Here is a 25,371-nt window from a genome sequence, read left to right as displayed (position 1 = left end):
GACATGTGTTTTTGTGACTATAATCAGGATTTTGGTTCATAACCAGTCCAGCAGGGTGCTTCCCACCACACTATAAGACCTCAACTATAAGGGGTTGTGTCCTAGGGGTGTGCAAGAAGCAATCTCATTTGATGCTCAGTGGTTAGAGAGCAGCCCCGGGTAAGACTGTAGGTAATAAGGTATCTTTGCACAAGTCACACTGGTTGGGGAGCTGCGCCTTGAGAAACCCAAAGATAACGCAAAATTAAATCTGTAACTTGGAAACTGCAGCTGAGGACTCATGACTATTCATTTTAGGTGTTAAAATATCTGTGGGGTTGATGATTAGAAGGCAAGATGCTGCAAGGGTTGCAAGGTAAGGTCTCTTGGGGGCAAACTGGTATGTAGTGAGCTGGTAGCTATTACATTGGGGGACTTTGCAGAAAAGCAGGCTTAAGAAATCTGACAACAAACAGACCATATTTGATCCCCGCAAGGCGATATGAGAAGTTTAATGCATAGCCGCCTACAAAAGCAAAAATGTCATCCTTTATAACCTTTTAAGCAGCAATCTCATTGAAGGGAAATAACAGATAGCAATCTGGTTATTTATTTATTTGACATACTTTAAAAAAGATGAGAGCTAGTTTATACATTTGTTCATCCTCAGAATGACATACAGCTTTCCAAGTAAGCCACACATAAGTTTCATAGACCGTGGCGGTATATTTTGGTTTTTTTAAGAACTATCGGGTAAATCCAGAGACTAGCAGATAATATACTCAGCTTGAAAATGATAAGCACGGAGATATGAAAGCCATTCCTTTTCCTGCTGTTGAAATGGGAAGATTAGTGGAAATGTCATGGCTTAGAATTCATGAAGCAATGTTTCCCTAATCAGCCATCAGAATAAATTGCCAGAATACAGTGTATTTGTATGTATTTCTTTTATATGAAAAGACTCTGTCTAAAGGCATCTTCAAACAGGTGTTATAAATACATGTAGAAACCCTTATACATAACATTTGGCATTATAAGGCTTATCTCCTAATTGTGTTATGTCTGATTAGCTACTATAAACTAGATCAGCATACAACTTGGTAAATACTTGCAATAACATGTTCTGCAGGAGGATTCTGCCAAAATGCAGTGCTGCTCGCTGCCCATTTACCTTGGCTGAGGGTATGGCCTGCATATGTCTGGTGGCGCTGCGTCCTTTGGCTCAGGAGCAAGTGGGAGGTAAAGGTTTGCTTTGCATCCAAAGGGGTCTTGGCAGTGTCTGCAAGTAATTTGCGTCTTCCAGGTGCAAGTGGTGAAATCTGAGTGGGCATGTCCGTATTGCTTCTGTTGTACTTGGGAGGCATATCTATGCTAGAAAATGGCAGATTTAGGAAGTGTGGGGATAGAATTTGCATAAACATGTCCTATACATACAAATAAATAAATAAATATATATATATATATATACACATGCATGTGCACATATGTGCTCTACTGCTTCTCAGCTGGAGGTTTCTGTCCCTTACGTTCTGGACATTAATTAGAATGAGAGAATTAATGAAAACCATAACCAATTATTTAAACTAATAAGCTTGCTTCACTGAAGCAGGTGAGGGAGTGATCACTCCAACTGCTCTGCTGGCGGATCTGGAGGGGCAGTAACTTCTGACTAGGGCAGTGTTTGGGGCGAATAAGTGCTTCCCCTGTTACAACTGGGTACAAGAAAGGAAACGGGTGCCCTCGGCTCTTCCCAGGGTGGGACGATCTTTGTGTTTCCCTGTTCTGCAGAGGGAGCAGCCTGGAAAATAGCTTTGCTCACCTCTGATGATGCTGTGTGAGCAGAGAGAGGAGGATGCTCTCTGGTAAAGGGAGCTCACGAGGTAAGCAGGAGATGAGGGACATAAAGCAGAAGAAGCACAAAACTGATGGGACAACATAGGATACCTCACCAGTTAGTGATGTTGTAATGGGAACCCCATGGGCCCAATAAGTGTGCCAAAAAATATTGCATGCTATTTTGAGGTTATATTACCTTTTTTTATCCAGCACAGACAAAATTCATGTTCTCTGGTCTGGGCTGAGATTTATGGCGGTGGAGGATATTAGTACTTTTCCGATTAGAGCGGTGTGGTGGTAGGAGACTTCCGTGCATCGGTCTTGCTGCTAGAAGGCTGACAGCGTGTGCTTATGCCTCCATGTGTATTAGCAATGGTTATTAATTTCTTTTGGATGCAAAACTAGAATTAGTGTCTCTTGGCTTTTTCTTAACTGAAAATGGCTTTTTAAATATGTAAGAATCAGAAATCTTTTTATTTTTGGGTCCTTTCCCAAGCCTATCATTCACATGATCATTTCTCATTAGGCACAGTGGGCAGAAGGTTAATTGTAATTGCATGGTCACCTGGACTGTTGTGTGATTTGAAGCAGAATTTCTCTGCTGTGTCAGGTCCAACAGTATATTATTTGAAAGCGTTAGTGCCAGGTTGCTCTTTAAATCTGCCAGGGAACTGAAGAAGAAAAGATTTAAGCCTTCGATTTAGTGTTCTCTTCTTGCTGTCCGCTTCAGGCCACTTTACTAGTGATAGCAGAATGTGAGCAGAATTAAAATACAGAATCTTTAAATAAAATAAAATCAAATGTAGCAACCAAGAAGGTGGAGCCCTTCATCTTAGTAACTTAATGCCATGTATCTTTGTTGACAACTCTATATGTAAATCACTAATTATTGTAAACTGTTCAGTTCCCCTCCAGGAAATCCAGACTTCAACATTAAAGGCTAGCTATAAGGAATGAAAGCCTTGTGCCAATTCCCCACAGGTTTTATTAAGCTGCAGAGAAAAACCAAGGGGTTTTTACATCATGAATAACAGTGATAGAGGGGTCAGCAATTTACCTACATCAGTGGAGATTACTGGGTTTGGGGCCATAATTGTAAGCACTTCGTGGCTTCAGTAATACATATTTTCTACCTCGGTGGAGCAGCAACGGAAGGAGGGCATGACTGACTCTGCTCAGCTGACATCTCATTTCACTGCTTTACGCCAGAAGTGATGTCCAGGGATGCTGTGAAGGCGCACAACTGGTTGGGGGTGCCTGTCTGGGATGGGTTTTGACACAAATGTTTTCCTGGCCTTCCTTTTTTTTGAGATGGCAGGTCATTCGCAGACCCGCCTGGTGGCTGGGACCGAGTTTGGTGGCTTCAGCACTGTCTGGCCCAGCTCTCAGGCTTACGGTTTGGTACCGCTCCCGGACTGAGCTGTAGGTTGCTTGATCTGTGTACGTGGTGGTGTGTACCCTCCTATAGCCATGGGGATGGCTGGTTGTGGTCCATCAATGCATTTGAACAGCACCTGGGGTGGTCCTGTGTGAGCTGGAGGTTGCCGGGGTGCAGGATGAGGGTTGTGGTCTCATGTGTTTCAGACCATGAAAACTGTGTGTTGGGCTGCATGGCCAACGTGGCCTTTGAAGGGAGAGGGCAGGAAGACGATGGCTTTCTGCAGCCTGGTGTACCTGTGGCTTCAGCAGGTGTCATGCGTCTTGGAGGAGGTGACGGCAAGCCGTTGCCTGTTCATGCTGCCTGTAGGCAGCACTGGTGTGGCTGATGCTGTGTGAGGTTCTGTAGTGACTTTGGCATGTGCTGAAAGGTACGGTCTGGCTAAAACCCCACCGCTTCAGCACCTTTGTTCTGGATTTTAACTCAGGTCATACATTTACTTTTCCTTTTAACCCAGTCTTGAAGACAGTCTTGCAGAGATGCAGGAATTGCCCAGACAACCAGAATCCCTTTGTTACCTTCACTCACCAGCCACTTACCTTAAATCTCTGAACTCTGATCACTGTCTTGTTGAAATGCAATGTTAATTTTCTGTTGGTTCATCTTTATAGCTAATTCTTACTGTATTTCACTGTAACCCATCCACATACTTCTGGTCTATCCAAAGTTCTTTGCAGGGAGAGACAAGCTCTGAAGGGTTCTAAATTCGGGGCTCCTTAAGCTGATCATATTCCTACATTATCTCTGGAAGAGACAGCTTAATCACCTTCTGCTTCTTTCCTCAGGCTGGAAAAGAGCAACTTTGGAAAGCAAAACTTCCTATTTAGATTTATCTTTAAATCTAATTTCTCATGAGCAAAGGAGAGCTTTTCTTTTGCTCTCTCTTTTTAAAAAAGAAGTAAGACCAGCCAAAAATATTCCTGTGGATTAGTGTAGTGTACAGTGATCCTGATACTTTCTCCAGCACTGGCCTTTTGTCTTCTTTCTCCTCTGCCTTCTATTTATATTATTCTTGGCCACCTTTCTTGAAGGAGCTATTGATTAAAGGATGCAAACTGCCTCAGATCCTGCATATCAAGCTGCTTTTTTTCGAGTTGCTCGGTATGTGAAGAGCATCCATTTTTGCACTGCAGTGCAGCTTTACCCAGATACCTGGTCTCTCCAGCTCTCGTTGTTCGTTGTTGTTTTGTTTTTGGTTTTTTTTTTTTCTTTGCCCTTCCATACTGCTAAATGGACATCTTGTCAAATCCTGTTTGCACAGACTGACAGCTATAGAGGTCTTGGAGAAAAAGCCAGATCCCTGCACATATACCCTAACAAACGGAATCAAAATGTGAAGTCACAAGTGAAATATATCACTGTGCTTCCCTGTCAGATTTTGCTAATATCACCTGGATAAATTGACAGAGGAACACCTGCAGCAAGTTAACCTATTTTTATTAGCACTTGTTTCACATATTTATATTTGGTTATGAATATAGGGACTGCTGGGGAGAAAGCTTTCAATTATTTCCTGGCAGGTTGAAATGCCCCCTGTTCTTCATGCCAAAAGACTGTCGGGGCAGTGAAGTCACTTTCGAATAGCACAGCAATTAATAAAGAAAGAAAAAATAATTTCACAGTCTGTTGTTAAATTAGCAATTCTTCAGAGTGTCTGGAGTTCCTGGCAGAATTAATATGCGCTATGAAGCCTTGGGCAGCCTCGGTGCATATCATTTACCCAGCAGCTGTAAGAGCAAAATGCAGAGATGAGGAGAGGTCCTCGACTGCAAGGGAAATACTGGAATTATCTGTCTAGTAATCATTCAGCAGCCTTGTTCACAAATAATCAAGAAACATTTGGATTTGGATTACATCCCTGGTTCTTTTCAAGACAAAAGCAGCAGAAACAGTGGTTGGAAAATAATGTGTTAAGTAACGTGAGGGAGGGAAAAAGGCAAGGAGCAACATATATTTGAGCAGAGAGAAGAAAGTATACACCAAAAGTGCAATAAATTTCCCTTGTATTTTATAGCAGCTTTTTGAAGATTGAATGCATCTGCATAAATAATGTAGCAACACATTTAATTGCAACTATTTGTTTTTAAATTTGGCTGGATGATGAGAGAATTTCTGTGCAGAATAATGAAACTTGTGGTTTTGCCACTTGGCACAACTTTAAAAAAAAATAAATTGCAAATGCTATTTCGTGTCATATAAGTGTCAGAGCCTCAGATGTTCCTGGCTGCTCTCTAGTACATCTGAAAAGAAACCACCATCCAGTAGTGCATCCATATGGAATCCATGCTGGATATTGGGGAGGCCAAGAGGTGACGAGGGGGAAAATATTACCAGTCCCTATTGAGTCAAGAAACTCCCGTTTAGTCTTCCAGTGCAAAGTGTACCACTTCAAATAAAGGAATAAATACTGGGCTTTTTGCATTTGTCTTCTGATGGTTGAGCTGTTTGTGTTTGCATTTCCAGGCTTTCTTCTCAAGAAGGCTAGAAACCTCTTTTCTTTCTCTGTCTGGTTAGTTGTTTTTTTTAATGACAAGAGTGATTCTTCAGGTTCTCCTGCGGTCTTTACCTTTCAGGGCTGCTGAGAAGGACAAGCAGCATCTTCCTGTGCCACCCTTGCCTGCTGGGTATCACAGGATAGATGCCACGATACTTGACAAGGGTTTGAAAACAAGTGTGGAAGAGAAGCTATGGGATGGTAAACTGTTGGGGGTGGCTGTGTATGAAACATAAGATGAGCAGGTTGCAATCTTTTCTTGCAAGGCGTAGGTACACCAAACCCAGGGTGCAATGCCCTTGTGTCCACACCAGCTGCTCCCCTTTCTCTCCACTCTCATCTTCTAGTCTCCCCTTGAACAAATTAAACGTGAATGGTCTGTAAAGCAAAAGTGTTGGATTTTTCTTCAAACTGCCTTAGGAAGACTGTTCAAGTTGATGCACTGCGAGGGTGCGGAGATGCAGCAGAAATTACAAATAAAGATAGTGCTGGGTTTCCAGGGCAAACAGGCTCACGCAGGCAATGTTTATTTCTTTGGATGTAGCTAGAGAGCAAGCTAAGCTGTATGTGAGCAGCAGTATCCCCTTGTAATAGTTTGAGAATTAAATCTCCATAAATCAAGCTCTGACAGATCAAAATCTTAAATAAAAAGCCTGCGAGAATGGCCAGCATCGCTGCTGCAAAGTGTGCTTCAGGGTGGTGCTTTATGGTATGGGGAAACGGATTTGGCAGGAAGGAGGGTTGTGATGAGGCTTCCTGTAGCAAGAGGGAAGGCAGTGTTTGCTTTTGCTTTGCTTTACTTCTTGCTTCACATATGAATTTCTGGAGCAATTGCATATGTCAAACAGCCATTTTGGGGCAAGAACAAAGCCCATGAGAAGAGGCAGTGGACAGGGATGCTAGTGGGATATCTTCCTCCTAAAAGTAGGATGATTTTGTCTCAGAAAAATACTGTTTATGGTCTGACAAAGAAAATATCTTCTCGGGATATAACTGCATTTTTTTTTTCCTCTGGGGTTTTGGTGCTTTTCTGTCTGGTCTGGAGTCATGGCAGTTCTAGCTAGTTCACGGCAAGGATGGTCCATCTCCAGCATACTAAAGCCATCTGCCCAAATAGTTTTGAGAATGGCTCCAAAATCAGGAGGTTTAAAGTGTCAAGTTGTATTGATTTATCATGGATTTGAGCATATTTATTCATATGCAGCAAGTTTTCCTCCAGAAATGGGAGAGATTGTACTGAAGTAAATTATCTTGTTGTTGCAGGGCTGCAGGATTGGAGCTCAAAGAAAAGCTCCCAGTATTGTCAGGCTGACGTGGGAAGAGCCATCAATACCTCAAGTTGCCCTTTGAGCTTGTTCCTAAAAAGGAGCTGTTCAATGGACTTACTCGGCAAGGCAGATGATCTGTGAAGTGTTGCGGTGTCCATCTGACCCAAGAGTAGTTTAGTCAAATAATGTCAGTATTTTTATGTCTGGTTAATTAAACGGAAATCATGGAGTGCTGTATCTGCATGTGATGGGATAACTGCTTGATGCTTCTGCATTTTGTTGTGTGTGTGGAGCTTGCTCAGCTTTCCTCGTTAAATTTCTTAGGGTGTTAATACTTGCATGTCCTCCTTGCACACACCCTTTGATTTGTTGCCTCCTAGCTAAAGCCAAAGCATCTCATGGTATCAGGGCAAAATTTATCTTCGCAAGACCTGCATCTGTAACTACAAGCAGTGCGCTCCAATGCAAAAGCCCATGAGCCTCTGTGGAAGGAGACATGACTGCACGGAGGCATTCCCTAAGAGACATGTCTGCGTTTCTTTCTATGCACCTCTAAGCCATCTGCCCACCACATAGTTAGCTAGCATCTTAAATTTGCCAAAAAAAAAAAAACCAAACACTTCCCCAAAGTAATTTTTATGTGCGTCTCATTTAGCACACTTAGTCCAGGCAACTCTGGATAAATCCTTGCTGTCTTTTTTTTTTTTTTGGTCAGAAGGACTGTAAAAGATCCATCTCCATCGCTGTCTGATGGAATTTGAATAGATGTGTCTGAAGTGACATATGTTCAGCCATAAATTACAGAGGAACAATTTTAAAATAAATTGTCTGCAGCCAGTCCTACCAAATTTACTTCCAGAGATAGATGAACATAAAGCTAAAAGCAAACAAGCCCTTAAACATTTGATGCAGGGTTTGAAAGGATCCTTTTGTGTAGGTGTTAGCATCACTGTAGGTTGGTGGGATGCTGCCTATTTTGGACCAAAGCAGTCAGTGGAGGACAAGCTGATGTTATACCACCTAGAAATCTTGCCCACACAAATGAAGTTAGGCAAGGTAGAGCCAACCAGGAGGAAATGTTTTAAGCATTTTTACTACTGTATTGCCCACATATGTACAGTCTATTAGTTCAAGCTAAAACCTTGAAATGTTGGTAAACACACAGGACATAAATCATCAAAATAAATCCTCCCAAACGTCATATTTCTTAACCACAATGGGTTGAAACTGTCCAAACCACAGCATAATCAGACAAAGTTTCTTTCTTTGCTGGCTGGGCTCCAGATTCCTATGGCAGACTGAACCAGAGGTCTAAACCCCATATATTGTAGTACTGTGCCAGCAAACATGCGCCTTTGAAGAACCATGTTTTCCAGGAGATTTTGCTGGCTGGTCTTTGCATTACTGTCCATAACATGTGTACGCAGATGGATATAGGGGGGTTTGGCTGCATCGTTTTCAAGTTTGATCCTGTCCCCCTGTTGCCGTTAGGGATGATGCTTGTTATTGCTATTCAGTCAGCGCTGCTATCAAACTCAAGGGAGTTCTGCAGCTTGTCCATCAATCCTCCTCTCACTTAGTGTGCAATGCAGCTTGAATGTTTAAGTTACCATTCACGTAACAAAGGATGACCTGAGGTGCGTGTCTTTGTGTGCAGAACCCCCCTAAACAGACTCTTGTGCCTCTTGGATTACGCGCAGAGCCAGGCAGCTCAAGTTATGTTTTTGAGCGTGCAGAAACAAATGTGTCCCTGCTGCCTTCTGTATCTGAAATCGTATTTTTCCCTTAGGTGCAACATTGTAAATCATCACTTCCTCTGTTTAAGAGAGTAAAATGATTTCAGTTTGTCTTCGTTAAAAGAAAAGAAAAGACAATAATTTAAGCGTAATTTAAGTACATCTTTGTCCTGCACCTTGGAGAACAACGTAAAGATACACAGATATATTTTTATAGACATAGAGATTTAGAGAGATAGATATTTTATAGCTGCAATAGGCAGAGATGCTGTAGTATCAGCATCCACACTGGGATGTGGACTCCCTTTTTTTATTGTAAGCCAGGTAGCTGGGGCTCAGTGAGACCAGCTTGGATCTGTCCCTTGTAACCAGAGAGTGACAAGGACCACAGGTGCCACCTGGGCTGAGAGCTGAAGGAGCCCTTGTACGTGCTTGCAGGAGCACATGGTTGCTGGTTGCAGAAATTTGGGGTTGCTAAGAAAAGACACTTCATCCGAGCAGTAGATGGGATGTAGATTCTTTAGAAATGTACCAGTTTCTTCCAGGGTTTGTTGTTGTGGGTTTTTTTGAACAAGAAATTCTAGGGAAAAAAAAACACCCCAAAACCAAAGCATGCCCAGCTAACCCTGCCATCAACGTATCCAGTAGGAGCGCACTCACACAGTGCTGAGTGCTTTTGAAAAATCATCTGATTCCCCTAAAAACATTTATTTTCCATAGCTTGCTTGCCTTCTGCAAAATCAAACGCAAATGATAGTGCGGGTTTGCATATATGTCAGAATAAATCTACTTCCCTGCTCCTCTATCACGCTGCTGAGAGTTTAGGCTTGATTCAGGTTTTGCCTCGTTGATTGCTTCAAAATCGTCTTTAGAGCAAAGTCGGGATGTGCAGAAATATAGCCCATTAAGATCTTAATGTAATCACGAGCATTTTCAACTGCATTGTGTTCTAGGTATTTTTATGGCTTGCAAATGTAGATGACTTGGGAATTTGATGAATTTTTCAGAGTGATGCCATGTGATGAAGTTTTATACCGTTTAGAAGAAACACATTAATGTCATTAGTGGCAGTTAATTCTTAGTTTTCCAGCAACTACGGTCATGTCATAAATTGCCATGTGACAATTTAGTGAGTCACGTGGCAGAAAAAGGGGTATTTCAGAGGGAGGAACTGAAAGTACTAATTTATTTATATTCTAGTTTTCAAAGTTGTTTTGGTATTCAGAGCTAGAGCTGATTTCAGTGCAGAATGGAGGTAATTCAGCCTGAGTTAGCGTAAGGTTGGACAGAACAGCATCAAAAGACACAATTTTTTGTTAGAACCAAAGAAAAAAACTTGAAAGAGTATTTCCCACTTGAGATGCATGAATCTGCATACATCCAAGGTAAGGGCAAAGTCTCTTTTGCCAAGGTACAAAGCCCTTAGATGCCCCACTTACCCAGCAAGCTCCAGGAACCCATTTAAAAGGACCTTTAGCAGGTCTTGGGCTACACCATTGGGTCTTGGAGTTTCCAAAGGATGCTGACAAGTCTGCTGGATTCAAGCAAACTGGCAGGTTCAAATTGCTATGTTTTATTAGTGGATTTTTATTTAATTCCCTTCAAATCCCCAAGGCGTGCTGCAGGAAGCAACGCAGTGCTATTGCAGAGAGACCAACCCTAAAGGAGATATAATCGGGGCATTTTACGCATTCTTCTGTAGCTTTATAGCTTTGGCAGCAATTTTGGTGTCGGCCTGCAGTTCAAGGAGAGCTGTTAAGGAGGGGCAGGATTAGCTCTTGGGAGCCTGCTTGTAAATTCTGTAGGAGGATGCTCGGTGGTGGGTTGCTGTAGTTCTTGAAATACTTTTTAGAAGAGCATGGAGATCATGTGTTTATATTGGTTGGGAAACATGGAGACAGCCTGCTGTGTTTTTTATTTTGTTTTTTCTTGTAATTAAAAGTGCGTTTCAAGAGCACAAGCCGAGGCTTGGAGCCACTCAGCGGTTTAATTGATTCTGCGTTGTAAGGACCATACCTCTCTATACCTTTCTTTAGGTTTTGGTTGCATCTAAGAGGCAGCAGCCCCCTCTTCTCTGTGCAAACGCTTCAAAGCGTGGCAGCTCTGGAGACAAGAACAGGGGTTGTTTTATTTACAGCTTGGTTTTGCTTAAACCCTTCATCTCTCAAGGCATATTCCCCGTGCTGGAGCGATGTGCTGATGAAGGCGGAGTTGATGTGTTCTACCTGCTGGACAGCCCCCCCCCCCCCCCCCCCCCCCCCGGCATGTCCTCCTTGTGTTTCAGCAGAGGGCTGTCTTGGTGTGGTTGGTAGGTCTGTCCGTGGGGCAGAGAGTTTTATGCTGTGGTTGCTTCTAAAAGCTGTGGTAATTTGTGCTGTGTCCCCCTGCCCGAGGAAGTTTGCAGTCTGAAAGGGAAAATGGGACTAAAGGAGAGGAAGGAGGAGCAAAGAGAGGGGTTGTAGTTTGAGGAGGAAACATCAGTTTCAGCGGATAACCTGTGCTCCATCTAGACTAGTCATCCTTATCTTCATTCATTTTTGTTACATTCTGTCCGTTAGCTTTATTTATGGATTAGTGCCACTGCCTTATCAGTTATATTTGTGGTTTCTGATTACTGTGGAGACTAATTCAATGCTCTGCAAGGGAGGCAGTGTAATTCCTGTTAGAGCTTTATTTTCTGGGATATGTGAAAGCTTGCTTTGCTGATCCTAAGCACTTAAGTACTGTGAGTTTATCCTTCCTGCATCATGAGAGTGTGAAAGGAGTAATAGGTTGGACCTTTTTTATATCTCCTGGGGTTTCAGGTCTTAAAAGGTTGTGTTTCCTAGCTTTTCTCTCTCCAGGGACAAAACTGGAATTCCCACTAATATTACTTGGGTGGATTTACCAATGTAGCCACGTACGTGGCTGTGGATATGGAGACCCTCAGAGGTGGTCCTTGCTTTCAGCACTTGTTGCCTGGGGCTGGTGTGGCATCGAAGGCGTGGGGCAGCTGGAGACAAGCGGAGCCCTACCTGTTGGATGCAGCCTTCAGCTGAAACTAAGGGACAGTCACAGGGATGCAGCTGCGAATCATTTGATGTTCAGGCTTGCAAAAAATAATCTGTCAAGTAGTCCCAGATGTTTGATGTTATTGGCTTGTTCTGCTGGCTTCCACCCCCACCATACTCACTGTTTCCAGTATTGGTATAGCACATAAAGTTCAGCAGATCATTTGGAGAGGCCAGTTTTCATTGTAAGATGACCAGTGATTCCTTACCCATATACCCATGTTCCAAGAGCCAGTTTCTCTCAGCACGGTTCTTGTGGGCTCCTGTCTGCAAGGTATGAAGCCAGTGTCTAATTTGATCGCTGCTGGTTTAAGGGATCAGCTCACACCATTGCTGTCCTTAGAGGCTCTTGCTGCTGTCCGTCATCGCAGCCATCTCTCTCTGGCCCATCCTGAAGCGCACAAGCAAGAGACTGCACAGGCGTTAATGCTCCATGCCTACAGTATTTTGTGGTTGCTACTAAAAATAAAAAGAGTGAAATTAATTTGCTAATAATGGATGTGTTACTAACAGAAACACATCCCACTTCTACCTAACGCCAGCAGGTTGTTTATGGCATATTTGCAGTGTCTAGTCTATTATTTTTTTTCTAGCAACCAATTTAATTAAAAGACTATTTTCACACATCACTGGCTGTTAATCAGTAAAAGTGTTATCAGTTTTAATATTAGGAACAAAGAAGCAGGTATCAAAGCTTAAAAGTTTATTTCATTTCTTTTCAGCTGGCTTGCAGCAGATTATGAGTTGTCTTAGGCTCATCTTGTTTCTCTTCCTTTTCCCACCCCCTTGAAAAGAGATAGCACCATTATGTCTGTGACTGTACCGTACTAGTTACATATCCTTCCAAGAGCTGTTGAATTAGAAATATTGAAATAGGAATATAAGAAGTCTAAAATAAGATTTAATTAGAAATTAAACCCCAGACACCCATATAATTTTAAATAAAGTAATTATTTATTTATGATAGATAAAATATACTTCATGAAGAAGTTGTAAGCTTGACTGTCGGAAGAGGAATGGTAAGATATAGACCAGAACCCAAGGTACATGCAAGGTAAGCTGTTCATGGCCCTGTTCTGCTCTGAATCGAGTTTCCAAAATATCTGAGACATTGGCCATCAGTGGCAGAAAAATGACACGGTACCAGCTCCTGCATTTGGTTTTTGATCTCAGCCAAGGCTGTACCCATCTGGCTACCGTGATACCTGCTCTGCAGTGTGGAGGCATAAAATGTTCCTGGCTTAGCTTTAATCTAACAGCATCCATTTCATCACAGCATCCCTGTTTATTACAGGATTGCTACTTGAACCATCTCACCAGCTGTCCTCTCCTTTGTGGTGTTGTCCTGGTTTTGGCTGGGATGGAGTTAATTTTCTTGCTGATGCAGTGCTGAGATTTGGATTTGATGTGAGGACAGTGTTGATAGCACACTGATGTTTTTAGTTGTTGCTGGGTGATGTTTATACTAAGTCAAGGACTTTTCAGCTTTTCAGGCCCTTCCAGTGTGAGGGCTGGAGGGGCACAAGAAGCTGGGAGGGGACACAGCCGGGACAGCTGACCCCAACTGGCCAAAGTGATATTCCATATCGTATGATGTCGTGCTCAATATATAAACTTTGAGAGGTTAGCCAGGGAGGGTGATGGCTGCCTGGGGACTGGCTGGGCATCAGTCAGTGTGTGGTGAGCAGTTGTATTGAGAACCACTTGATTTTTTTCCCTTGAGCTTTGTTTCTCTTTTTGTTATCTCCCTTTTCATTTCAATTAGTAGTAGTAGTAGTAGCAGCAGCATTATATTTTACTTTTATTTCAGTTATTAAACTGTTCTTATCTCAGCCTATGGGGTTTACCTTTTTTCAATTCTCCTTCCCATCTCAGCAGTGGGGGCAGTGAGCCAGCAGCTGTGTGGTATTCAGTTGCTGGCTGGGGTAAACCATGATAGTCATGTACAAAGCAAACACAAAGGAAAGGTACAGAGAAAAGTGTTATAATAGATACTAGTAATGCCTGAAACACCCACGCAACTACAGCTGCTTCTGTCCCTGAGCATGGTAGCGTGAGTGTAATTTCCATCAGGACTGGTCCCCAGGCTGCTGGTCACAAGAGGCTGGAGGGCTGTTCTGGGGGAGCCCTGCAAACCCTTCTCTGTCCTCCTGAAAGCATCTGCTGCAGGGTACACCACCGCTTCCTGTGGCAATTCTTGCATTTATTTTTATTTTCTGTCTTCCCTTTTCTTCCATGTCCCATCTTCTGTCCCTGAATTCTTCCTTTCTAATCGACACAAGAGTATTTCACTTAGATAAGACAGCACGTTGCTCTGCTGGCTGTTTGTTGTAAAGACTCGTGTTGAAATCTTCAGTGTAATTGAATGCTCTTGAATGTTCCTCCTTATTCCTTTTGGATAGAGAAGGGACCTGCCTGACCCATGGGAGCCTGCAGATTATACAAAAATTGGTCCAGTTCAGTTTTATTTCACATCTCTCATTAAAACATGGGTTATTGGTGTTGTACATCTGTTGGCTCGGTACTTATTCATGAAAACCAGACATTCCCTTTGAGCTGAGCTACGTATCATACCGTCATTAACAAGCTGCACCTCGTTGAAAATCTGTCAAGGAAAACTGACTTATTTTGCATTTGCTGCTTTGAACAAAATAGAAGCACGGTAAACTCTTGTGCCGTAATGATTTTCTGTCTGTCTTGATGGGACATAATGAGATAAATTCCAGTCCTTTTTTGAAGGCTAATTACATCGAGTACACACTAGACATGGGCTGCCCTTGTTATTTTTGTGCTTTCATTTCCCCATCTCTATTGTCTGCGTGTGCAAGTGCGTTTGATTTGGCTTTGAAATACAAACTGTAGGTTAGAGAGGAGCCATTTGGTGGTCTTCTCTCTCAGAAGGCTCTCCAGAGATTGTTTAACAAGTCCTTGCTGTAGGTAGGGCAGCATTTGAAGGTGATTGTGGAGTAAATAAAATAGTTTAACTCTGTGCTAGAAACTGAGGAATGTGCCATACAGCATAAGAGCAGCTCATGGCAACTGTGCTAACAGCCATCAAGAATAAATTCAGCCCTAAGTCTGTTCACCAGTCCTGGTGTAACGACACAAAGCAGATGAGCTGCATCCTGCAGAGCTCACAACCTAGGTATGGAGCACTAGCTGGATGATAAGCAATTTTGGAAATTGGATTTTTAAAACCTGTAAATACCTCCAGTCCCACTAGTTGTTCTCTGCCTGTCTTGTGGGAAGAAGAGGGAACTGGGGGCAGGTGTGGGAGGGTGCCCGGTTCAGACAGGTCAGCAGGGATGCTGGAGATGACCATCCCCTAGAGAAAGCAGATGCATGATGGAGAGCTGGCAGCCTGTGGTGGGCTTGGGAACTGCTTCATGGTTGCATGGTGCTTGCTGTAGGAGCTGCGTGATCCAGGCAAGACTGGAGGTGGGGCCTGAGGGAGGTATATTGGATGCTCTTGGATCACACCTGTTTAGATGCATGAGTGGTCTTTGTCATCAAAGACTTACTGGTTGGCTCTAGGGGTCAGGAGCTGATGTGCAAGTGTCTCACCTTTGGTGAGGAAGCTGGTGACGTAAAAGGAAACATGTCAAGAGAGTTTCTCTGGTACTGCAGGAAGCAGAGCCAACTTCAGAGGCAGTTGTCCTAGTTGGTCCATCAGAGGAAAAGGGATCACTAGTCAAAACATACTTTATCTACAGTGAAGATGAATTGTGTCATCACTGGCTGAGTTTTAGCACATGACCTTCATGCTATGATTGTCTGGAACATTCCTGATGGGTTAATATTAATGCTTCTGCTGTGAGCTTGCTTTCTTTGCAAACTAATTACAACTGGAAAGTTGGAATGCAGATGGAAGGGCTCTGGGATTTCCAGGTAATATCTGTAAGTCTGATAGCAGACCTGTGTATCGTTGGTATCATACTGGACAGAATTATTTTAGAGCATATCTGAAGGGAAAAAAAAGCAGCACTTTGGAGATGCTTCAACATGTCTCTGTATCAGAGCTTTTTGAGACAAACAGAAAATCAGCTTTTCCTCCTTTTGCTAACTTTGGGTTTGTAATTCCACGTGTAATGCTATGATTACAGGGCCAGCTGTTTTTTCCCTAAAGCTGGGGTGGATACCTGCAAATCTGTGGTTGTCAGTGCTTCTGAGCGAGTGTGCACATGCAGGTGAAATGCAGAGTGCTTTGCTTAAGTGAAAGAGCACTTGTTTCAGGAGGCTGGAAACAAGATATTACTGTATTCACCTCAAATTGCTTACAAAAAAAAAAAAGAGTCCCCACACTACCCTTAGCCATATATTATATTTGCATGAACAAAAATAGCTCATGTATCAAGTCTCTGTGCCTTGTCATGTATATATATTGGAGCTGGAAGGATATCTTGTATGGCAAGCATGCCTGGTTCAGGACATAACCCAGAGTAGTCTGCCTTATATGGAGCACTTGAAAATTCATCACAGGTTTGCAGGGGAAAAGACCCTAGGGAAGCAGCCTTATCACAATGTCTTAAAGCTGTCAATCTTGAGATCCCCTCCACCACTGTGTTGCTATTTGTTTGCTGAGACATTGATTTCTGGGTGTAGAACATCTTAAAATGGAAACCATCAGATGTATTTTACCTGTGTTTCTAAGAACAAATGAAAAAAAACCCCAAACACAACGATGTTTTCTAAAGCAGAGCCCAAAAGACGTTACCTCTAACACATTCAGTGCATTCAAAAGGAAATAAATACCCAGCAAAGGTAGATGCTAGGGGGGAAAAATAATCAACATCTTCTCATTCTCTTTTTATGCAGATATTAAGTATGCACTGTCTGTTAGTGGCATAGACTGTTTTAAAATATGCAAACCAAATAGCTCATGAGTGTTTATCTGTTTTCTAGCTGAAGATATGTTGGGGTTTTTTAAAAAGAAAATGTGAAGAGACTAATTTTATGATGGAAGAGCTTAGCTTGTGGTTCTTCTTTTCACAGTATGCAGACCTGGGTTCTTCAAAGCTTCACCCCACAGTCCATCCTGCAGCAAATGTCCCCCTCACAGCTACACGCTTGATGAAGCATCCACATCTTGCCTGTGTGAAGAACACTATTTTAGGAAGGAATCAGACCCACCTTCAATGGCCTGTACAAGTAAGCATGTGCTTATAGGGTTGCATTTAATCCTTTCAAGCTGTTCCTGTACTGTGACTAGGCATTATGATCCTAAATAATGTGCTTTTACAGGCTCTGGTCTGGAGTCTGAACTAGTCTTGACACACTCGTAATGTCACTGGCTTTGTCCACTGTACCCATGGTTACACGAGAACGGACTTTTTGAAGCCTTTTGCTTCAAAAGCTGGCATTAAACCTGCGAAGCATTTTTGTAACAAATGTAACCGATGCTCCATCTCTTGCCACCTGCTTATGGGTGGACTCAGCCAGCAGCATGGCGTTTAAACATCCGCATCGGTGCATGCGTGGGTACCAGTGTGGGGGCTGCACACAGAGGAGACTGTGGGTTGCACTTGTCAGCGGCAGACACGGACAGAGTCCGCGTGGTACTGCTTAGTACCATCTCTTAGCTTGTTTTCAGTAGACAAGCAGGGAGAGAGCCCTACCTTTCCTATCTGCCTGGAGACAGTCATTCTTCAAGGTAGCCTCAAAACTCTGCAATGGAAACTGCTTCTCCAAACCTGCAGTAAAAACGTAGAGCTTATCCCCTTGGTGTAGGGGGAGGTAGTATAACAAGCAAATTGGGGTACTGGGAGTCCAAGGTTTAGTCGGTGGAATCAGAATTACTCATTTCGCCCTATTCCTACCATCTTTGAGCTATCCTGTGAGCTGTACCTTGAAAGTTTCTTGTTCAGCTTATGTTTCAGATACTTAGGGTCACAATTTGCATGCCCCCAGCTAGTCCCACCGAGTTTAGCACAGACCCCAGGTTTTTGCTGAGCTGGGTTTTCATGCTCTGAATGTGATTCGTGCAGTGCAAAAGTGGTTAAAAAAGACCGAAGAGGAGCTGAACTACTGAGCAGGAGCAGGTAGAACTTCCAAGGAACTTAAGTCATGGAGGAAAAAGTAGGTTTATGAATCCATGCATGCTCAGAGCCACTGGGCAATGGTGTGGAGGTGACTTCCATACTGTTTCCTTGCATAATGCAGGTGTGGCTTTGGGCATGGTAGCGGCTTTTTGTGCCTCCATCCCAGTGAATACAGATGTCCTTTCTAGCTTCCCAAGTTTGCACTTCAAAAAGTGAAAGAAAAAGTTGGAGACATGTTCTCACAAAGGAAATTGCCCTTGGCAGGTCTTTGATTGCCCGCAGGAGGCACTCAGAGCAGAATCTGGGTCCTTAAACTCTGCATTTGCTTTTCTCTAGCCAAAGGAGCATGAATCACATGGCTGTTGGAAGGTGTGCTGCAGGGAAGGAGAAGACCGCCTTAGGCAGCGTATCAGTAGCTGGTGTTGTCGGATCAAAGTGATGTGGGGGGGCAAGTCATGCAAGCACTTCTCACTTTAATAAACAGTTATGCCATTGTCTTTTGGAGTGGTAGCTAGGGTGGGTTACAGCATGAAAAAATTTGATACCAGGGCTTCTTGATGTCCATTGTGCCCCTTGGCCTGATTTAAAAAACATAGGTAAATGAGGGACGATAAGGTGCAGCATGGTATTTCAAAATGGGAATGGAGAGGAGTACTCTGAGCTCTGGAAACACACACAAAATTGGCCTTTCTGTGCAAGCAGAATCAAAGCCAGGGACTGGTGCAGAGTTATGCCAGGCTGCCAGTGTCCACAGTGTTGCTCTCTGTCACTTCTCAGGATGGATGGATACGCTTCCAGTCCGTCCTGCTGGTGAATTAGCACAGGGAAGGAGCTGCCATCCCTGAGGAAGAGGTTTATGCATGCCTGTGACCTGAGCACAGGGCAGAATTTCCAGAGGCACACAAGCAGGCTTGGTGACCTCCTCATGTTAAAAAGAAATGAAATTCCAATGCCTGTCTCCACCAGATTTCTGGTGCAATTTGAATATCCTGTACATAAAGACTATGATTTCTGATTCTGCAAATACCATGGGATTTTCTTTTTATGTTTGGGGGTTTTACGCTTACTTGTTCGGGTTTTTTTAAAGTTTGTTTGGGGGTTTTAATGTTTGGATGGGGTTTTGGTGGTGGGGGTTTTTTTGTTTTGTTTTGAAAGCTTACTATAAGCTAGTTTAAAGTGCAGGCACGGTGCCTGAAGCTGTATGAGGATATGGCTTGGCAGAGTACCGAGTGCTTCTGGGGCAGGTGAGAGGTTTAATGCTGACCAAGGCACTGCTCAGTTTCTGACACCCACTGTGAACCCCAGGGCAGCAGTTGAAGATGTTGCAGCAGCTCTGCTGGCATTCACTGTTACTACCCCAAAAGCGGGATGGATTGTCTGAGCCTTCTTTGTGTGCTTCAGTCACCCTTGCTTTCCCTGTGCATCCTTTCTTGGGATCTAATCCATATGTATTTGTGCTGAAGGTGATGAGGAGGGCCCCTGTGCTGCCCTAGCTCAGCTGCAGGGGTAGTACATTTTGGAAGGGGCAGTAAAGAGTAGGTAGCAACACTAGTGTTTTAAACCAGTCCAACTAGATCTGGAAGGGAACATCACATTGTGAACTGAAACACAAGCAAGACAGACTTGAGTCATGAGGGTAGAAAAATATTGCAAGTTTTTGATATGTTTTTATTATTTATTACAGCAGAAGTTAATAATATTCATAGGATTCCCTCAACTTGAATCTCTTTAATTTTAGAGAATACATCAATGTCTGGTTTTAGGTCTACACCTGCCAAGTCCCCTTGCCAGTTGGGATAGCTGTAAAATCACATTTTCCTAATTTAAAGCGAATGCTTTTCAGTCCCAAGCTGCATGAGTCTCACCACCACCACCAGCATCACTGAAGAAAACTAACTGCTACACCACCGTCAACTGCTCAGTTAAGAGTGTGTGTGTGTTAGATAAATACATTTTGATTTTTCCAGTTCCTTAAGCTTGTTTTATAAGTAATGATTGGTAATTTTGAAATTAATAGTGCTGTGATGCAGTCTGAAATAATTGTTGCCCTCAGCCAAAAAATGTTCCGTCTTGATGGGCGTTTGAGAATGCTCGTAATATTATTATGTATCTTCCAGGAAGTAATTGTGCTTTATTTCTTCTTAACTAAGTAATCCTAGCTTCAGTTCCTTGCACAACATCTCTTTAAAATGAAAACATAGTTACACCCTTTTTTTCACCCTCCCATCTCTCACAAGTAACCCTACTGCTGTTCAGAGCATCCTGGGGAAATATTTTTAATAGTATGACACGTGGGACAAACTGAAGATTTTATAATATTTATTGTAATATTCTACTGGAGAAAAGCTTATAGTTGACTTTGAGTGCGTACATATATATATATGTATATAAATTGTATCTCAAGGATAATTTGTCTCTCAGGTTATACCTTTAAAATATGTGCATCAGCAAACAAGAGCTTTGCTGTCCCTCAAGAAAAGTATCTTTGTCTTCAGAAAGTATTTGCCTCTGGTCAGTAAATTGTGGTGCAGAAGGGGTGAATTCTACCTAGTTAGGGTATAAAGTAGCAAATTATAAAAGAAATATATATGTATATGGGAAAAAAAAAAGTCAGTAGACTGAAACCTTTGTCCTTGACAAAAGGAGGTTGGCAATTAAAACAGACTTTCTTAGCAGACCTAGCCCCAACTCAACTCCCCCACACACCACATACACCCCCCCCCGCCAAAGGTAAAACCGTTTTTTTCTCCCAGCTGTGATTTATCAAAGTTTTACCCAAGTGAGGTTTCAGGATTCCTCAAGTAGGTCTGTAGACTACTGAAGACCTTTCTCTAAGCCCCTGTGAGAATGTTAATTTTATAGGTTATGAAGTCCCACTAGCTTCAAAGCACTTGCACTGAAGTTGATGTTTTTACTCCTTCAAGAAGAGCAGCTGACTCTTCTGTACTAAGCAAGTAAAAACCTCTGGTGACGTTGCCAAAGTAAATTGCCTAGTAAATGTTTCTTGTCCCAGAGTTCTTTATTTTGTCCTAGAGTACTGGTAGCAGTAGAAGGGCATTCATCCAGTAGAAGAAAACATAGGGCAATTTAACCGGTAAAAAAAACATGTTAAAAAAACCCCTGAGTTCAATATATAACTCCACACAACGCCAGTTATTAATTTTGTAGTTTCTTTATATCAGTATGACAGTGCAGAAAATAGTCCTGACTTAGGCTGTACCTTGGTGTCGTTAGCTAAATAGCACTGTGTCCCTGTGGTGCAGGGTGGTTCTCCTCATACGCAGTGGTTTGAAATGTTCACAGAACAAAACAAAGTTGATCTGCCGTTTCTTAAACTAACTTAGCTTTTGTCTTCAATGCTTTTCCCCTGAAGGAAAAAAAAAAATGGGATTATTTATTTCCTCTGGCAGCAGGTTTCTCATTGAATCGGAACAGCTTGAGTTGAAATCATGATAACGTTTTATCGGTGTTACCAGTTTTATAGACTTAAAGGGGAGTAGGAAAGGGAAATAGAGGAAAATGCTTCTGGTTTATAAGGTAATTTCATTTTTGCAACGCTGCCCGTTTTAAATAACGAATTTAAAATAACAAGTTTAATTATCACAACAAAATGAGAAGACGACAGCTTAAAACAGCCTGTTAAATTCATACAGGTTCCTAGCTGGTGGAGCTACTTGTTGGGCTCTTTTCAAGGAACTGCTCATGGGTTTTGACAGCTTCATTCAAACTACAGGGGAGTGTGTTACCTTCCCTCCTCTACCTCCCTTGGAAAAATCCCAGCCTTTGCTGTATAGCTTCTGGTGGTGTTGTGGCTAAAATCCATCCTGGCTTGCTTTGTTAATTTTTTCCCTTTCTTCCTCATTCATTAGCTTTCCCTGAATATAAAACTTGTGGATCTCATGTATGAGATTCTTGCTTGTCCTTTTGCATTGTCTTCAGGGTGTATCTGCAGCTTACCCTTCATCTCCAACACAAGCCTGTTAAACATAAAAAGCTTCCAGCACCTTCTGCAAGTAAGCAGTCCTGAAGGTATCTCCTTTCCCAGCAGGACAAAGGAAAACAGCTCGCCTTTTACAGGAGCTCTGGTACCTCTGCAGCAGCTGTTCCTCCTTGGATAGCCTTGCCAGCACCACATTGCTATCCTGGGTGGGGAGGCCTGGCGAAATAAGCAAGCACAGTGTGGCTAACCAACTGTGATACAGCTTGGCAGGGACCGAGAAGGCTGCCACTGAGTATCTGGATACAGCCATGTTTCCAGTGGCCCATGTAGATCACCATCTGCTTTGGGCTACATTTGAGTGTCTTGCTTAAATGTGATTTGGATGCCCAAGCTTAGGTTTCACAGTTGCCAAGTAGCTGATGGGGGAAGACGGGTGCACGCGGAGGAAAGATTTGGTGTCTGAGTTGAGTAGCTAAGTAATGTGAGTATCCCAGCACGTGTCGTTTTTTAGGACCTAGGGCTAGTAATATAGGGGCAGCGGGGTGAGGAGGGGGAATCTTGACCCTGGTGAAGATGACAGTGACTTGGGCAGAGCAAGGATTTGCAGCTCCCTTTGCAGGAAGAGCAAGGAGAGCAGCAGAGGCCATGGCCGAGGGTGGAGCGCTTCTCATGTTGGCTTTGAGCCAGCCCCGTGTCTTGTCCTCCTGTGCAGGTGGCTGCATCCCAGTACAGACCCTTTGAGGTGAGGTGGGAGAGCTCAAAACAAATCTCCATTTTCCCAGTTCTTCAGGTGCTGCTGCAACCGGTTCCCATGTACTTTCTGGCACGTGAGCAATGGGGCACCTCTTTTCAGCCTAGAGGGTAGTAGAGAGTAGGATGACTGATAATACTGTTTTTACCATGTGTTTTTCTCACTTTACAAACCAGGACCCCCCTCTGCTCCTCGGAGTGCCATCTCAAATGTTAACGAGACTAGTGTCTTTCTGGAATGGATTCCTCCTGCTGATACTGGTGGAAGGAAAGATGTGTCTTATTATATTGCATGCAAGAAGTGCAGCTCACACTCAGGTCTGTGTGAGGCGTGTGGCAGTCATGTCAGGTACCTCCCCCAGCAAACCGGCTTGAAAAACACCTCTGTCATGATGGTGGATCTGCTTGCTCATACGAACTATACCTTTGAAATTGAGGCAGTGAATGGAGTGTCCGACCAGAACCCCGGAGTCCGGCAGTTTGTGTCTGTAAATGTAACCACAAACCAGGCAGGTAAGTGGATCTTCAACCTGGGGAAATGTCTGGGGTGGGAGCCCAAGCCAGTCAGACCCGGTGCAGACCTCCCTTTGAAATGGGTGGAACCCCAGCGTGGAGGGCTGGACTGTGGCCTTTTCAAATATGTATGTGGGGGTGGTTGTGTCTCATAGGTTATAATTACTGCAGTCTTCAGCATGTTTCCTCCCAGCAGGACATGCTTAGAATTTGTGGCTTTTTCCTTTTACACTAAGCTGCTTGGAGGTCCCTCCACTTCTTTGCATTTTGGTGTATCCACCCACTGAACCAGAAGGAAAACAGTTGCCTCTCCTGTCGGGAAAGGGAAATTTCTAGGAGTTCATTTAGATTCCAAATGCCAGTGGTTAAAGTGCCCTAACTTCACAGTTAGCCTAAGAAAATTGTTCTGAGTGGAAAATAGTTCTGAGTGGCTTTAGGAAATTTAATTCCTTTTCTGCACTGTGGTGCTAAGGTGACTGGGTGCTCAGGCTGGTGAGACATTGCTACTGGTTCTCCAGCAAGGTAGGGCTGAGGTGTCATTGCATACTATGTCCTTCTTGGTTTTGCGCTGTACAGGCAAAGATCATGTAGACTGGTTTGTTCTTTTGTCCAGGGCTCAGATCTGTCTGCCCTTCCTTTTCCCAGTGGCTGACTTGGAGTTGCTGCTGTCCCCTGCCATTTGGAGGTGTGATGGGAGGCAAAAACATGATTACATATCCTTCTGTGCACATCAACACATCAGGCACATCACATGGCTTCTGTTAGCCCTGGAGACCTTCCTATCCTTCTCTTGTCCCTCGTGCTGTGTGTTTTAGGGTCTCTCCCTTTATCTACCTGGCTTGCTTGCTGCCATTTAATTCAGGGCTCCCCAGTGGCACTTGTCTACTGTGGAGCCCTTCCAGGAAAGTGAACCAGTGGCATTTGGGATCATGAGGTCTGTGCTATCGGATCACCGGGTCCACCCTTTGCCTTCTCCTTACAGACAGGGCTCAGCCAGAAACCCCAGTGTGGTGTGCAGCAATAACAGCTAGATGGAGGTTGGCAGATCCTCACTGCAAAGCAGAAAAATGCTGGCTGGAGCAGGGCTGCGTGTCATTCCCGCTACCCAGGTGCACATGTGTGGGCTTGGCAGCCAGCAGCAAGAGAGTGCAATTGCATCGCACTTCATCAGATACATGTCCTGGTAATTAGACTAGATTGTTGAAATGTTGGACAAATCATTCTGATATATCTCAAGGAGAGGAAATAAAGGCATGCCAGGGCTGCTGCTGATGGATGTGGCAGGAAATCTTCTGGAGGAACATCAGTGGGTGGCAGTATGACACCTGTAGAAGGCACCTGTTTAATGCAGATCAGTAGGTGTCAGGGTCCTAATGCTGTTTACTGTTTTCCTGTTGTGAAGGCTGCTGCCAGTAACTCTGTTGTTGGAAAAAGCATATTTTCCTTTTAGTGGGTTTGCATTAGTATTTAATGGCTAGCATCAAATTTTCCCTGATGTGCAGAGTTAAATCCACATAAACCTCAGTAAATGTAGCTGCATGGGAGGAGGTGATACATTGCTGATCCATGCAGACTTGAGGAAATGGTCCTGGTTTGCAAGTTATGTCCCAAACGCCCCATATTTGCAGCAGGATTTATTCATGTAGCTGCCTTCCTGTGCATCAGGCCAGGAGTAAGCCCCTTGCACAGTTACCACCTCCAGCCTTGTACTGAAAGGTCTGTTTCAGGAAATGGTAGACCTGTGACAAACGTGGCTCATGCTAAGGACAAGCGGGAATGTGTACCTTCTGGTTCAGTCTCGCTGTTTACCCTGGTGGAGCTGCAATCAAGGGAGATAACAGGTCAAGCCATGAGTGTTTAATTCAGTGTGGTGTTGAAATCACATCTGTATGCTCTTGTGTTTGATTCAACAGGAGGTTGAATCAAACCTTTGTCCAAAGCAAGGAGTGGTGACGGTATGTTGGCTCTCTGGCTGGTCCCACCACTGGTTCAGGAGGAGAAGCAGGCCCGTCTGCTGGAGCTCTAATAGCAAGTGTGCTTCCTAGCAATGTGTTGTTTTGGTACTCTCAGGGGTGATCATCATTTTTTCCATGCCAGAAATAAAGCAGCCACAGAGGGGGGACTTTGGAAATCAGACTAGCTGCCAAGCATGGAAAGTGGTTATCTGTTTTCTTAAGCTGTCTCCAAAAAGTGTCCTTTGAGGAAAGTAATGGAGGTGTGCAGGTGGAGTGGTCCAAGCCTGGCCATGCCCAAACATGCTGGATATTTCTCTCTGAAAAAGCCTCACCTGCAGCTATCCTTTCCCAAATAAGAGCAGGCAGGGCACATG

At 43.5% G+C, this 25,371-nt stretch overlaps 1 protein-coding gene across 11 annotated transcripts in view; it reads left to right on the top strand.

The window, feature by feature from the left end:
* EPHA5 (EPH receptor A5) overlaps nt 1–25,371 on the top strand; it is a 211,653-nt gene that overhangs the window by 103,195 nt on the left and 83,087 nt on the right. For 7 of the 11 annotated variants that reach the window (XM_055796931.1, XM_055796927.1, XM_055796930.1 and 4 more), the window contains exons 4-5: nt 16,794–16,949; nt 22,707–23,042. The exons of 2 other annotated variants lie outside the window; for them this stretch is intronic. In XM_055796931.1, coding sequence (XP_055652906.1) covers nt 16,794–16,949; nt 22,707–23,042 — 492 coding nt within the window. The remainder of the gene's footprint in view (nt 1–16,793; nt 16,950–22,706; nt 23,043–25,371) is intronic. 2 more of the 11 variants (XM_055796933.1, XM_055796935.1) reach the window with 1 other exon arrangement.

This window comes from Falco peregrinus, chromosome 2, assembly GCF_023634155.1.
Source record: "Falco peregrinus isolate bFalPer1 chromosome 2, bFalPer1.pri, whole genome shotgun sequence".
In the NCBI taxonomy this organism is placed as follows: domain Eukaryota; kingdom Metazoa; phylum Chordata; class Aves; order Falconiformes; family Falconidae; genus Falco; species Falco peregrinus.
This window is presented reverse-complemented; position numbering and strand designations above follow the sequence as displayed.